Here is a 14,402-nt window from a genome sequence, read left to right as displayed (position 1 = left end):
TGCAACAAGGTCTTTGCACCACCGGCGGGAATAGAGAAGGGCCCATTTGCCTCAACCTCCTCTACCACCACCTATGCCAGAGGAGGAAGCCTTTGAGGAGCAAGAAGCAAGAGCAGATTAGGAGATGACACCTTTCACTAGTACGACCTCATCGCCTCACAAAGCTGTCCTTCTTCCACCACCTTCTATGGCAGATGACTTCAGGCAGTTTCAGGAGCTGATGAAGGAAATTGCTGACACACTTCAGATTCCCTTATAGGAGGTTCAGGAGTCCCACCACAAACTCCTACATATTTTGCACACTTTGACATCTATAAGAATTGCCATTCCGGTCAATGAAGCTCTTATCGAGCCTGCTAAGAGTTAGTTGGGTAAACTCCAGCTACTTCACTGCCTACCTTCACGGGGGTGGATAAAAAAATATTATATCCATGCCAAGAAATCAGAATTTTTATTTTCCCATCCAGCTCCAAGTTCCCTAGTAGTGGAGACCGTTAATGAACACATGCAACATTCCTCAAATCCACCCCATACAGTAAGGACCACAGGAGGCTTGATCTTTTTGGTCACAAATCCTACGCTTCAGCCACTCTTCACTTCAGAATACTGAACCATCAGGCACTCGTAGCCAAATACAACTATTTAAATTATAACAAATTTAGTTCCTTTATTGATCACCTGCCAGAGAGCCATTATACAAGACTGTCCTCTCCTGTCAAAGACATCACTCCAGGTCTCCTTGGCTGCTGCAGATACTGCAACACAGTCTATATCCACTGCAGTGGTCATAAGAACATCTTGGTTGCAGCTGTTGGGCTTCCAAAGAGAGGTTTAGAGTACTGTGGAAGACCTCCCCTTATGATGATCATAAGCTCATTGTGGACTCAGCTACAGCTCTATCTTCTCAGCCATCTACGTCCTCCTAGCGACAGTTTTGATGGCTTGGTCAAGTCAACCATCCAATTGACTGGGTTTTTCAGCTGCAACATCTTACACCTCTCCCTCCTTTTGGATGCCACTACTCCCATTTTTAGGCTGCATGGGAAAATATAACATCAGACAAATGGTTTTTGGAAGCCATAACATCTGGTTACACTATTCATTTCAAATCTATTCCTCCTACCCCTTCCCACTCCCCATCTCTCTTCAGGGACTCTTCTCATGATCAATTGCTGATGCAAGAGATGGCCTCACTTCTGTGTTTAGGAGCAATAGAACCAGTTCCTGTACAGCACAGGGAAAAGGGATTTTATTCAGAGTGCTTCCGGATTCCCCAAAAGAATGAAGGATGGAGGCCAATTTTAGACCTCAGGTCTCTAAATAAGTATGCAAAAAAAGCAAAAATTCAGGATGGTGACCCTTACAGCAATAATTTCCTTGTTAGAATTAGGAGACTAGGTCATGACTTTTGCCCTTCAAAAAGCATATTTTCATATTTCTGTTCACCCTTCACACAAGAGGTTTCTTTATTTTCTAATCAGCAAGAAGCGCTACCTCTACTGGGTGCTCCCTTTGGCACCTAGGATATCCTCAAAGATTATGGTAGTAGTTGATGCCCACCTATGTTTTTGGGGTATAGATGTTTTCCTGTATCAGGATGATCGGGTAGATTATATCAGGAAATGTTGGCTTCAGTAAAAATGTGTTCTCTGTTTCATAGCCTGGGCCTTCAAATCAAACACAAAGCCCTTTTTGACTCCTCTACAGTCTCTCGACTTCATAGGAGCTTCTCTGGATGCAGTGACCGGCAGAGTGTACCTCCTTCCAGTAGGTTTATCACACTACTGAATCTCATCTCAAAGATTCAGGGCAGTCCTCAAATAACAGTAAGAGATTGTCTTCAGCTGCTGGGAAATATGTCATATTTCATCTTTGTAGTGCAGCATGCCAGATTATATCTCCGAGGTCTACAGGGATGTGTTGAATGGTTTACAAACCAAGTAAGCACAGCCTAGGCAGGTTACTGTCTGTTCCCCAATAGGTTCTGCAGCCACTCAGCTGGTGGAAGGACTCGACCAAAACTTGTGCATGTGTCCCATTCTTTCAGAACCCCCCTACTGTAGTGATAACATCAGCTGCTTTGCTTTTTTTGTTTGGGGGGCACATCTGGGACCTCACAAGGTGCAAGGCAAATGGTCACTACAAGAGCATCTTCTCCACATGAATGTTTTAGAAATTGTGGTCAAAAATACTTGCCGAAACGGTCTCCCTCTAATAAGATCAAAGTCAGTAAAAATGACAGACAACTAGGCATGCATGTATTATATCAACATCTGGGAGGAGCACGTTCCACATCTCTCTGTGCTGAAGTGATAAAACTCTGGAATTGGTACATAGCCAACCACATAGTCATCACAGTTTCTTACTTCCCAGGTATTTAGAAAACCATGGCAGATGACCTCAGCAGACATTGCTTTCTAAATTACAAATGAGAACTGAACAGCTGAGTCCTTCAAGTGGTATTCTTAGCGTGGGGGTTCCCATAGATCAATCTATTTGCTACAGCAGCCAATGCAAAATGCGTCAGGTATTGCTCCAGAGGGGGTCTCAATCCCCAATCCCTATGAGATACGTTTCTCATCTGATGGACTTCACTACATGTATCCACCAACACCGTTATTGTTAAAGGTTCTCAATGAGAAGAAACAGGAGTGGGCCAGAGTCATATTAATTGCACCAATGTGGCCAAGACAAGTCTGATATCCCTATCTAATCAGACTCACCCCTTATCCTCCATGGAGGCTTCCAATCAGTCCTCACTTACTGACTCAGGCTGCAGATCAGACACTTCACCACAATTTACAGATTGTGAGGCTCCAAGAATAAGTTCCTCGATGGCTCTCCGGAATAGAGGTATCCTGTTCATCAGAGGTACAACACCTTGTAGACTCTTTTCTACTATTTAATAAAATAAGTATTTACCTCCAAGAAATGGAAATATCATCTTTGGTGTAATAGTCATCAGATTTTTCAGACTTGCTCTCCTCTTTTTAAAGTATTGGATTATCTGTTGTAATTGAAAACATTGGGTCTTTCTATGAATTGCATTAGGATTCACTTAGCAGCAATAACAGCTTTTCACACACCCATTGGGGATTTCACTCTTCACTTACCCAGCTATGGCAAGATTCATATGAAATTTGTCTAATATCTCCCCACAAATCAGAAATAGTACTCCTAGCTGGGATCCGAACCTAGTCCTTAAATGCAGTATGAAACATCCTTTTGAGCCACTAGCTACGTGTTCTTTATTAGATTTATCACTGAAGACTCTCTTTCTGGTAGCATTCACTTCTACCCAAAGGGTTGGAGACTTGGGGGCTTTAATGGCAGATCCCCCTTTTATGGTAATAACCAGAAAGTGTTACTGCAGGTCCATCAAAGATTTTTTACCTAAGATGTCCTCAGAATTTCATATTAATCAAACCATTCATCTTCTAGTCTCCCCACCCCCACACCCCCCAAAAAACATACCAGACTAATGAAGAAGCCATATTCCATACCCTATATGTCAGGAGGGCATTAGCCTTTTACCTAGATAGGATATTTAGAAGACTATTTGTATCCAAATCAGACAGAAACAAGCATTCAGTAATTTAAATACAGAGGTTATCAAAGTGACTATCCGGTCGTACTAAGATCTTTTACGACACAATTCATGGTCAACCCCCTGCTTGGAGACCATCTTTTCTCTTTGCAAATGGAATTTTATGAATATGAGATCTGTTCAATATCAATAGGACTCTTGTATTAGAAGGAAAATTGACCTCTATACACTCCAAAATGAAAAAAATGAAGAGCTTTTAGATATTTGAATTGTAGGGCTTTGGGACAGTATGACAGGGTCCATAGGGTGCAACCTGTACTCTGGGACTGCTGAGCCCTCTGTCCCACCAACCTGGGGTATCCCTCTCACACTGTGATGCTGTTGCTAAGCCACAAACCTCTGGCAGGTACTGCACTTACTCAGACATCCAAAGGCAGGGATACACCCAACTGAGTTATATGAATGCTTTGCCAGACACTCATGAGCCAACAATAGAGAGGCTTCAGCCAATTCCTCCCAGCTCCCCAGCCTTGCACCCCAGAACTGTACTGTCTTGCCCTCACCCGAAGCCTGATCAGTATAAGTTATTGCACAGTCTGCCCCTCCCTCAACGTGGAGAGGACACATGCTAGCCTTCGTAAACTGATCTGAGATTTCCCAAGCACTTCAACCAAAATACACTGTTTTAGGTAAAATATAAAACAGATTTATTAACTACAGAAAGATGGATTTAAAGTGATTTATAAGTAGCAAGTGTAGAGATCAAAGTTGGTTATCTAAGAAATAAAAGTAAATTCGCAGTCTGAGTTCTACAAATTCAACAGGATTTGAATCAAGCAGTGGCTCACCCTGACAGATGGTATAGTTCCTCAATACCCAGACTGGGACTCCTTTCCAGCTTGGGCCCACCCTCCCCAGTTCAAAGTCTTTATCCTCCAGATGTGTTTCCAGGTGTTGAGTTGTGTGGGGAGTGTGGCCAAGTCATGGTATCACTTCCCCTCTTTTATAGTTTCTTCCAGTTTGCTGGAAAGATCTTTTCTTATGACGTGGGTCAAGCAGTCTCCATTGTATACATGCTCTCTCTCAGAAGTCTCCATTGTATACAGTTCCTGGGATAGTGGATTCGTTCCTTGATGGGTGTTGATGAGCCAATAATGCTGTCTGGCTACTCCAGGGGTGGCCAACCTGAGCCTACGAAGAAGCCAGAATTTACCAATGTACATTGCCAAAGAGCCACGGTAATACATCAGCAGCCCCCCATCAGCTCCCCCGCTGCCAGCACCTCCCACCCACCGGCAGCCCTGCCCCCTCCTTCCCTCCCTGCACCTCCTGATCAGCTGTTTCGTGGCGTGCAGGAGGCTTGGGGGGTGGGGGAGGAGTGAGGGCACTGCAGGCTCGGGAGGGGGCGGGAAGGGGTGGAGTGGGGGCAGGGCCTGTGGCAGACCCAGGGGTTGAGCCATGAGCACCCCCGGTCTATTGGAAAGTTGGTACCTGTGGCTCCAGCCCCAGAGTCGGTGTCTATACAAGGAGCCGCATATTAACTTCTGAAGAGCCGCATGTGGCTCCGGAGCCACAGGTTGCGCCACCCCTGGGCTACTCCATTGTTATACCTGAAAGGCTGGTTGTGGTTGTTCCCAACCTCGCAACATATATCAGTAATACACATGTAACAAAACTTCATAGCTTTACATACAATGATAGAGCATGCAATCCAAAAGGATATTAATGTTCAATAGATCAAGACTTTTAAAATGATACCTCATAAGGCATACTTTGTATGAAAACATCATAATTATGTCAGTGGTGAATATGGGGGTTCCAGGTTGCGGCTTTGAGATACAGAGTGCCATAGAGAGTAACTTTGTTTTGTTTGCTTTTTCCTCTTTTCTCTTCAGTCTGGAAAAATCATTGTATTTAACTTTTTTATTATTATTATTTTTTGTTTTTTTGCATTTTGGAACATTTTTAAAAAATTGTCTTGCATTAAAAATCCCCTTCCCAAAGATGAAAGGCCAGTGTCTTCACCATGCTTTCATTTTCTAGATGCACCTCCTCACTCGTTGAGTTCTCTTCCTTGAAAGCATCGTACTTACCACCTTTGATTCAATGTAAACTAATATATTTAGCTGAATTTTTAAGTTTGTTTCTGAATGTCTCCCACTTTGGACAAGAGATGAGCTGGAACTGCCAAGTTTGGATGTAGTTCTCAACTTTTCCAAAGCCTGTAGTTCTGATCTGGGGTTTTGGTTTGAGGCTCATGTCTTTACATAGCCATATGGTACTGTCTGATGGTTTCCCAAGTCTAAAGCTTTGGGGAATCATTAAAATTAGTTTTATGGGAAAGTTAGTACATATAAAGAACTGATTGGGCATCTCCTTTCTGACAAAATGATAGGTGGCAGCACCAGACCTGGCTAAACATGTTGGCACCTTTTCCTTGCTCTGGATGTGGGACTTTCTCTTACTAAAGTTTCCTTTCTCACCAGAAGCAACTCCTACAACTGCTTACCTTATTACCAACCTGTGTTTTTCCCAATTGTTTTTTTCTGCCCACATCTTCAAAATGAGTTGGCCTAGAAATTTCATGTTGGTTGTGTTTTTGTTTGCTGTGCTGAGAAGTGCTTTTTTAGCCAAGAGTTTTTCAAAAGTGGTAGTTTAAATTTAGTTTCATAAGTCCATAATTAGTTATTTAAATAAGTGGACTGATATTCAGAAGTGCTGAGCACTTCAGCCACTTTTTTAGAAGGTGATGGGAGTTTGTGTGCACAGCACACTTACGAAAATCAGTCTATTTATTTAAGCTCCTAAATGTACTTTAGAGCCTAAAGTTGGTCTCCTATCTTTTGACACATTCGGTCTCTGTAGGTTTGGTGGTGGAGAATCACGTGTTTTAAAAGATGTTTGGTAACGTTTTCAAAAATGGAAGAGAGAACCCATTTCAGTGGCAAGTTATCAAGAAAACCTTTCAGAGATGTTAATGAGTTTCAAGATTGTGGTACGAAGATTGACAGTTTCTCACCTTTTTTTTTTTTGTCCTAGACACATGAACAAACCTTTGTAAACTAGCCACTGCTAATTTCTAATATATTTAACTGTCCAAGTGAAGTTAACTGAATAGTATAGGTGAAACTTGTTTATGGCTCTGCAGGAGAGGGCATCCCAAACGGTATGTGCCGTCAGAATATTTAAAAATGAAAAAGTCCGAACTGTGTATAACTTAAAAGTATTTACCAGACAAATGTTATGTCCATGTATTGTCATTTCAATCGGATGTTTTTTGTTTGTTTTGAACATTAAACGGGTTACTAGGTTATGATTCAGGTTTCTTGTCCCATGAATCCACAAGGACAAGGTAAATATAATATGGATGAATAAGCAAATCTTTCAATAAAGTTGTATGTTTGGAGGAGTTAACAGTCTTCCTTTATTCTGCCTGCAGAGTTTTTGCTATTTTACATCATGTGCAGATATTTTCTATAAACTGTAAGATGAATGTTTAAATTACTTTGACAGGATGATTTTATCACTTTAGACACCACCATAAGAAATACACTTTGTCCAGAGATGCTTTAATTTCCTGGCAAAGGACAGAGCTGAAGCACAAAGCTTTGTGTTTACTTATGTTACATGGTAGAAACCTAGTAACTAAAGGAATACCTTTCTCTTGATTTGCATCAGAAACTAAGGATAGGAGAACCTTAAGTAAGGTGCTTGCCTTTATTCACAGCTTGAATGTGCAATTATGGAAATTCCTGTTGATAGTAAATGTTTAGATTCTATAGATATACCAGACCAAATTAAAAAATACTTTTGTGATCTATACAAATACGTTGAGTTCATTTGAGTAACCTACCAAAAATAAGATTTGCCTTATTGACCAATTTAGGATTGTGTGAGCTTTTTAACCTCTCTCCTGTGTGAGCTTTTTAACCTCTCTCCTGCTTTTTTAAAAAATAAGTAAATAATTTAAAGTAAATGTAATGCTTGTGAAAAGTGCCATATTGGCAGTACTGGAGACTGAACTCATCTTTGGAAAAACATGTAGCCTGTGAGCATGAGAAGATGATTCAGTCTCTGTGCCCCTTTGATCCTTAGTGTCACTTCCAGGATTGTTAACAAGGGTTTATTCTGTTCTATATAGTATTTTTTTTATATACCATGCTCATCACCATAGTATCTGAGCACCTTCCAGTAGTGCATTACAATTTGACTACACATCTGTCACATATTGTTCCCCTCCACCCCCATTCTCTTCCCAGAGGGAGAAGCATGTTCAGTGGAGTGGAGTGTTTTTGTAAGGTGTGTTTATCTTTTTAATATAAATATACATGTTACTGTGAGTTTATGTAAGAGAAGGCAAGGTCAAAGAAATGTGCCTTGCATTCGCAGAAGAAAGTGGTGAGGTTTTGTGATGGTCCTTATTTCCTGGAGGAACCAAGGGTATCAGCTGTTGTGGATGCTTTCCATTGGGAGACCACCAATTCATCATATAGATCCCTGAAAGGCCATCGAATGTTAACAATTTTCATTTGTTTTCAATCTGAGCTGTAGTTAAATTGGTAAGCTAGTGGGAAAAGGGTCTGCATTCCATTACCAGTCCTCTAGGCCTTCATCTTCCCCTGAAATACACTTCTGTGAACATTTCCTATAACGCTTCTACTTACAATTAATTCACAGAACCTGGAAAAAATGTGCTGAAGTGAGCAATAGCCAAAAATAGAAATCTGAAGAAAATTAGAGGAACTAGCTTTAGTTCATTATTCACAAAATTAACAGGTTGCCATAAACTGAAAAGTTGTTAGCTTCAATTCTTTATGGTATTGTTAGTATTCTGACTCCCAGGCCTGTGCATTAACCACAAGACTATCTAATTATTTTCTATCTCTACTTTATTTAAAAACAAAACAAAACAAAAAAACCCACAGTGTTTTAGTTGATTCTGGTAAATGATACTAGAGCTACAGACTTTCTTCTAATATGTATAAAACTTGCTGTTTGTGCATATTATTCCACACTGATCCACCTAGATTAATTTAATACAGCATTTTATTTAAAATAAATAAAATATTGGCTTGTATTGTTATAGTAAAATATTTAGAAAATGTGTTATTTTCCAGTTCCAACTACAGACTTATTTTGTTTCCACCCACTACAACGAAGTCTTCGTGTTCATTTCTGACAGTTGTTATACTGCTTTAAGACACAAATTGTCAATCAGTGATAAAGCATGCCATGACACTTGTAATGGTTCACTCTTAAAATATTACTAAAAAGCAATATATTTTGAAAGATACATGCTGCTTGTCTACTCATGAGAAATGGATGTGATTTAGTTGTCTATTGGGAACTTGTCCTACCAGATATTTTGATTCTTGTGCATCTCTAATCTTAACTAGAGAATGTAATCTCTTCTATCAAACAATGTTTAGACATAGAAAAGCCATTGTATGGCACACAGAGCAACAGTGGATGCCTGTTTATCACTGTAAGCCTTCTCTTGTAAGATTTGATGCAGCCATAAGTCTAACACTTCACTATTCTCTTCCTTTTTGCATTCATTCTCTTGTGCTACAGAGCATCAGAACTACTTTGGAATTGATGAAAATCTAGGTCCTGTTGCAGTCAGCATCAGGAGAGAGAAGGTTGAAGATGCTAAGGAGAGAGAAGGATCTCAATTCAACTATCGTATAGCTTTCAGGACAAGTGAGGTACTGTTTATTGAGTGCTGTTTTGATGGGGAGAAGGAGGTAAAAGAGAAGTTGACCCTTAGAACACTGGCTGTTTTCTCATGCTAGCATCGATCTGGGAATTGACTTTTAAAAGATTTTACAGATGAATACATTTGCAGGGAGGTGTGTGTTTTGGTAGCATTAATACATGTTGGAGCTAATTCCTGAAGCAAAATTTTGCTTATTTTCCTGCTTCCTGAAGTGCTTCCTTCCTTTGGTTGGGAACCATTTGAGAACAGTTGAATTGGTTGCAGGTACATATCCAGAGGGACCCATAAGGGAACAGATAGAGAACCAGAGAGGGCAGACAGCAAACAAGGGAAGATAAGTTTAGACTGAGGTGCTTCTGGAGAGTGTTAGGTTTCTTGTGGCAGGAAGGAAATTTGGGACAAAAGGGAAGGATGAGGAACTTGAAGATGTTTACTATTCCTCAAAGTATGTTACAAGTGTATAGTTTCAAAATGGCTGTTAAAAATGCTATCTTTTCAAAAATAACAGGAGTACTTGTGGCACCTTAGAGACTAACAAATTTATTAGAGCATAAGCTTTCGTGGGCTACAACCCACTTCTTCGGATGCATATAGAGTGAACCATATATTGAGGAGATATATATACACACACATACAGAGAGCATGAACAGGTGGGAGTTGTCTTACCAACTCTGAGAGGCCAATTAAGTAAGAGGAAAAAAACTTTTGAAGTGATAATCAAGATGGCTCAGTACAGACAGTTTGATAAGAAGCAAGTGTGAAAATACTTACAAGGGGAGATAGATTCAATGTTTGTAATGGCTCAGCCATTCCCAATCCCTATTTAGCCCTGACACTCAGGGCTAAATAGGGATTGGGAATGGCTGAGCCATTACAAACATTGAATCTATCTCCCCTTGTAAGTATTTTCACACTTGCTTCTTATCAAACTGTCTGTACTGAGCCATCTTGATTATCACTTCAAAAGTTTTTTTCCTCTTACTTAATTGGCCTCTCAGAGTTGGTAAGACAACTCCCACCTGTTCATGCTCTCTGTATGTGTGTGTATATATATCTCCTCAATATATGGTTCACTCTATATGCATCCGAAGAAGTGGGTTGTAGCCCACGAAAGCTTATGCTCTAATAAATTTGTTAGTCTCTAAGGTGCCACAAGTACTCCTGTTATTTTTGCGGATACAGACTAACACGGCTGCTACTCTGAAACCTATCTTTTCAAAAGTGATGTACTATATTTGCGGTCTGGAATAACAATGGGATACCAAATCTCTTCCGAGTACGTGGTTTATGGAAGGAGAGGGAATGCTAATACCTTACTGAAGCAAAAATAGTGGATCCTGTTTGAAGTAGAAGTGGTCTTTGATTGTATTGGAGGTATACTTATCAAACCTGATCAAGACTTTCACATTCAGGCTAGTTCGTATTTTTTTCCCAGACTGGTTCATTCTTCCTTTATCACAGCAATGAGTCCCATGGATCCTATTTTTAGTGGTGATTTGAAGGAAAGTTTCAAAATTCAAAATATTTTGTTTTAAAAAAGTCATAACAAAACTTTGTCATTCTGGGATACAATCTAGGCCAGTGAGGGGCTGTCACCACTTGCCCTGCAATCTGGGGTGCCTCAAAATGCTTTGCTGCTGTAGCTCCCAATGTGGGCTTCTGACAAACAGCCTGCCAGCATGCAGGTAACACCCAGAAAGTCTGTGTATAGGCACAGCCCTGGTCCAGCAACTCTGACCCCAGCAGCCTGACAGCAAACACTAGCCATGCTCTGGCTTCCAGAAGCCATGATTACTATTTGCAGGGTGACCCCAATACATGCCCAGTCCCAGATTTCCCCAAAAAACATGTGCTCTGCACTGTCCAGTCCTCCCCTGGACAGTCCAGATACATTAGGTCCATTGCCCCTCCCTCTAAGGGGATCAGGAGAGCATTCAGTCACAAAAACATTTAGATTTTTGGGGATTTTTTTGTTATGATGAAACAATTTGGCGAATTCAGCATGAACTTGCTAAATGTTTTAGCCAACCCAAATCTGCATTTTTTTTTAGTGAAAGTTTTGTCCAAAATTTTTTGCCCAGCTCTATTCCTGTTAACTGTAATGTTCGGGTTTCCACTGTACATATATAATGTGTTGTAGACTACTTAGGCTTTGTCTTCACTATTAAAAAGAAGTGTGTGTGTGTGTGTGTGGGGGGGGGGGTTATTTTTTGTATTTTTTTTAATTTCAGGATAACTAATACACACTAGCTATTCTACTGTAAACTCTTAGTAGAGATGAGACACTGTAGTTGTAACTGTGAGATCAACACTATATTTCTGCCTGTGGCTATGCTACCTATACTACCTCACAGTAAGGATTTATCTACACTACAACTGGGAGGTGTGATAACAGCACGGTTGGGTGTACCCCAGCTATCTCTGATAGAGATCAAAAGCTAGGTCAAGTAATGATGATAGTGAAGCAATGGCCACACAGGCAGCTGCTGGGCTAGTCCTGCCTGCATAGGACCCTGAGTACATACTCAAGCAGTTGCTGCCCATGCTGCTGCAGTTTCACTGCTATTGTTACTGAAGCTAGCTTTGATCTAACTAGATCAGGATACGTCTCTGTGTGCTGCACTCACATCTCCTAATCTGCAGTGTAGACATACCCTAACAGTACAGTGCCTTGTCCAACTAGGATTTTACAGTGGGATGGCTAATGCACATTAATTATCCTGCTGTAAAAAGGCCCACCTTTTTTTCAATGAAGACACAGCCTTAGTAACAAAAGAAATGAGTTCTGGATTTGAGTATCAGCCCAAAATTTCTGTTTTCTAGTAATTCTACGTAGTCTAGTGTTACTATATTTAACTTCTTTGTTTAGCAGTTACAAATGTCTGTTTCCTCTTTAATGTTTAAGTTGCTTTACTAACCTTTGCAATATCCTCAATGAATTAAACATGTCTCCTCCCCACCCCTCGTCCCCACTTCAGAGCCTGAAGATTGTATTTTAATAGCATAGTGTTAAAATTATAAATATTCAATGAGGTCTTCCACTCTTGCTGCAGCTTACTACATTGAGAGGAGCAATATTAGAAGATGCCATACCATCTACTGCGAGACATGGCACAGCACGAGGCCTGCCTCTCAAAGAGGTACTGGAATATGTAATACCAGAGCTGAGCATTCAGTGCCTGAGGCAGGCTTCCAGCTCACCCAAAGTCTCTGAACAGCTGCTTAAACTGGATGAACAAGGGGTATGTAGTGTCTGATTTCTCTCTGAAGACTATCCACTTGAAAGAACATGTACCTTTTCCTTCAATCTTTTGTTGGTGTTGTAAATAAACACGAATTTGTGATGTAATATATTTTCTCTTGAACAGCCATTTGCCCTATTTTCAAGAAGCGTTCACAAACAGCGGAGTATTTTTAATGACAAAATGAGAATGGTGACAGGTAATGGTTCAATGACTCCAGAAAAATGCCTTATTGCCAGAATTACAAGTACTTGAACAATAATTTGTTTTTTTTTCCCCAAGCAATATGCCTTTTTTGACTTGCAATTTGGGAAAGACCAAGTAGCCTGTAGGGAATCCCAAGAGTAAGGAGAAAGAGAGAATATAGTTAATGCTATGTTTTTAAAAATTTCACAAAAATGGTTTTCACAGATTGACGTCCATATTTTCTATGTGCAAATATTGGATATGAACATAAAGGTTAACTAATATATATTTCTTAGACAGAGTAGGTAAAATTCTAAAGATTTATAAAATCATGATGAGTCTCTACATCTAAAACTGAAATCAATGGCAGCTGGAAGTGCTCAGCACTTCGGAAAATCAGATGTATTATAGTTAGAAATAAGGTTTACTTATATCATAGTCCCATGAATCCCAAGTTAGTTTTCATATTTTAACTTATAATTAGCACTCTTATTCACTGTAGCAGTCTTATCAGTGGAGTGAAATGTTTGATAGTTCAAACAGCTGAAATTCTAATTGAAACTATCTAACAGGTTAACACTGCATCAGTAATGAAACAATCGTACACTTTAAATTCAGAGTGAATAATGGTGAGATTTAACAGATTCAGTAAGGTGAACCTTCTCTGTTCAAAGACTACCAAGCATGTTTACTGCTTCTGAATAATCTGTGAAGGACTAGCTTATGAATACCCTTTAGTTCACCTATGCAAAGAATGTTTAAGATTTTAATTTTAAATAAATGATCGTTGCACATGCAAAAATAAGGGACTATCATGTCTTAATAATTTTCAGTATTAATTCAGTATGAAATACAGTGATTGTGTCTAACATGTTAGTGTATACAAGGCATTCTTCTCATTTCTTTTAGTTGTAACAGAGTAGTTGTAGATCAATAGAGAGTTCCTAGCTATGAGAATGTCAGTTCTGCATACCCATTTCCTCTATATTTCACTACTCATTTGCTCTCCTAGGAGAAAAAGAATTTTTAATAAATTCCCAAATATATGTTTTTAAATTTAATGTGTGTTTTGCATAATGTTTTTACTTTCTCCTTTGGTCTGTCAGAGTTCATGAAAAACAGTAAAGGAAATCGGGAGCATTCAGCCAATTTTTAATCTTAGTGCTCCTCGGGTGCGACATCATTGTAGCTATCTTTTTTGTTTAAACTCAAGTGAGTTCCAGCTCATAATATCAATGATATTAATTGGCCAAAGTGGAATCACATTTGGGGCAATGTAAGGCATTTCCTTCTTTAAACAAACTGTATGGTGCATTTATAGAACCCATTGCCATCATCCACTGCCATAAATTGGGACTGTAATTTGAGTGTCCATTGTGGAAGCATAAAGCAGTCAAACTAACCAAAGTAATGTTATAATAATCAGTTCATGACTTTGAGATACAACACTCCTCATTTTTCCTTTTTTATGCCTGATGTTTAGTATTGAGAATTCAGTTCTGTTGTGAAATGTGCTGTCATCGGTATGAATATATTATTTTAGTATTTCTTCTTTGCTTCTTATCTTGAGATAGTTACCGAGGCAAATACAGAAAGCTGTGTATAGAACTAGCATGAGATCCTTTTGTGATTTTAATCCTCTTAGGTGTTTAATGCATTGAGTTTATTAATCAAGCAAATATAAAAAGAGTCTTTCATGGTAACTGAA

General features: G+C 39.6%; 1 protein-coding gene across 1 annotated transcript in view; it reads left to right on the top strand.

Annotated features, from left to right (window-relative positions):
• The window catches only part of SIPA1L2 (signal induced proliferation associated 1 like 2), a 135,616-nt gene that overhangs the window by 11,847 nt on the left and 109,367 nt on the right, over nt 1–14,402 (top strand). Inside the window, exons 2-3 of the mRNA XM_065401456.1 lie at nt 9,122–9,255; nt 12,320–12,508. Of these exons, the coding sequence (XP_065257528.1) occupies nt 9,122–9,255; nt 12,320–12,508 (323 nt within the window). The remainder of the gene's footprint in view (nt 1–9,121; nt 9,256–12,319; nt 12,509–14,402) is intronic.

Source organism: Emys orbicularis, chromosome 3, assembly GCF_028017835.1.
Source record: "Emys orbicularis isolate rEmyOrb1 chromosome 3, rEmyOrb1.hap1, whole genome shotgun sequence".
Classification (NCBI taxonomy): Eukaryota; Metazoa; Chordata; order Testudines; family Emydidae; genus Emys; species Emys orbicularis.
The sequence above is the reverse complement of the archived record's forward strand: the minus strand, read 5'-3'. Positions and strand labels throughout refer to the sequence as shown.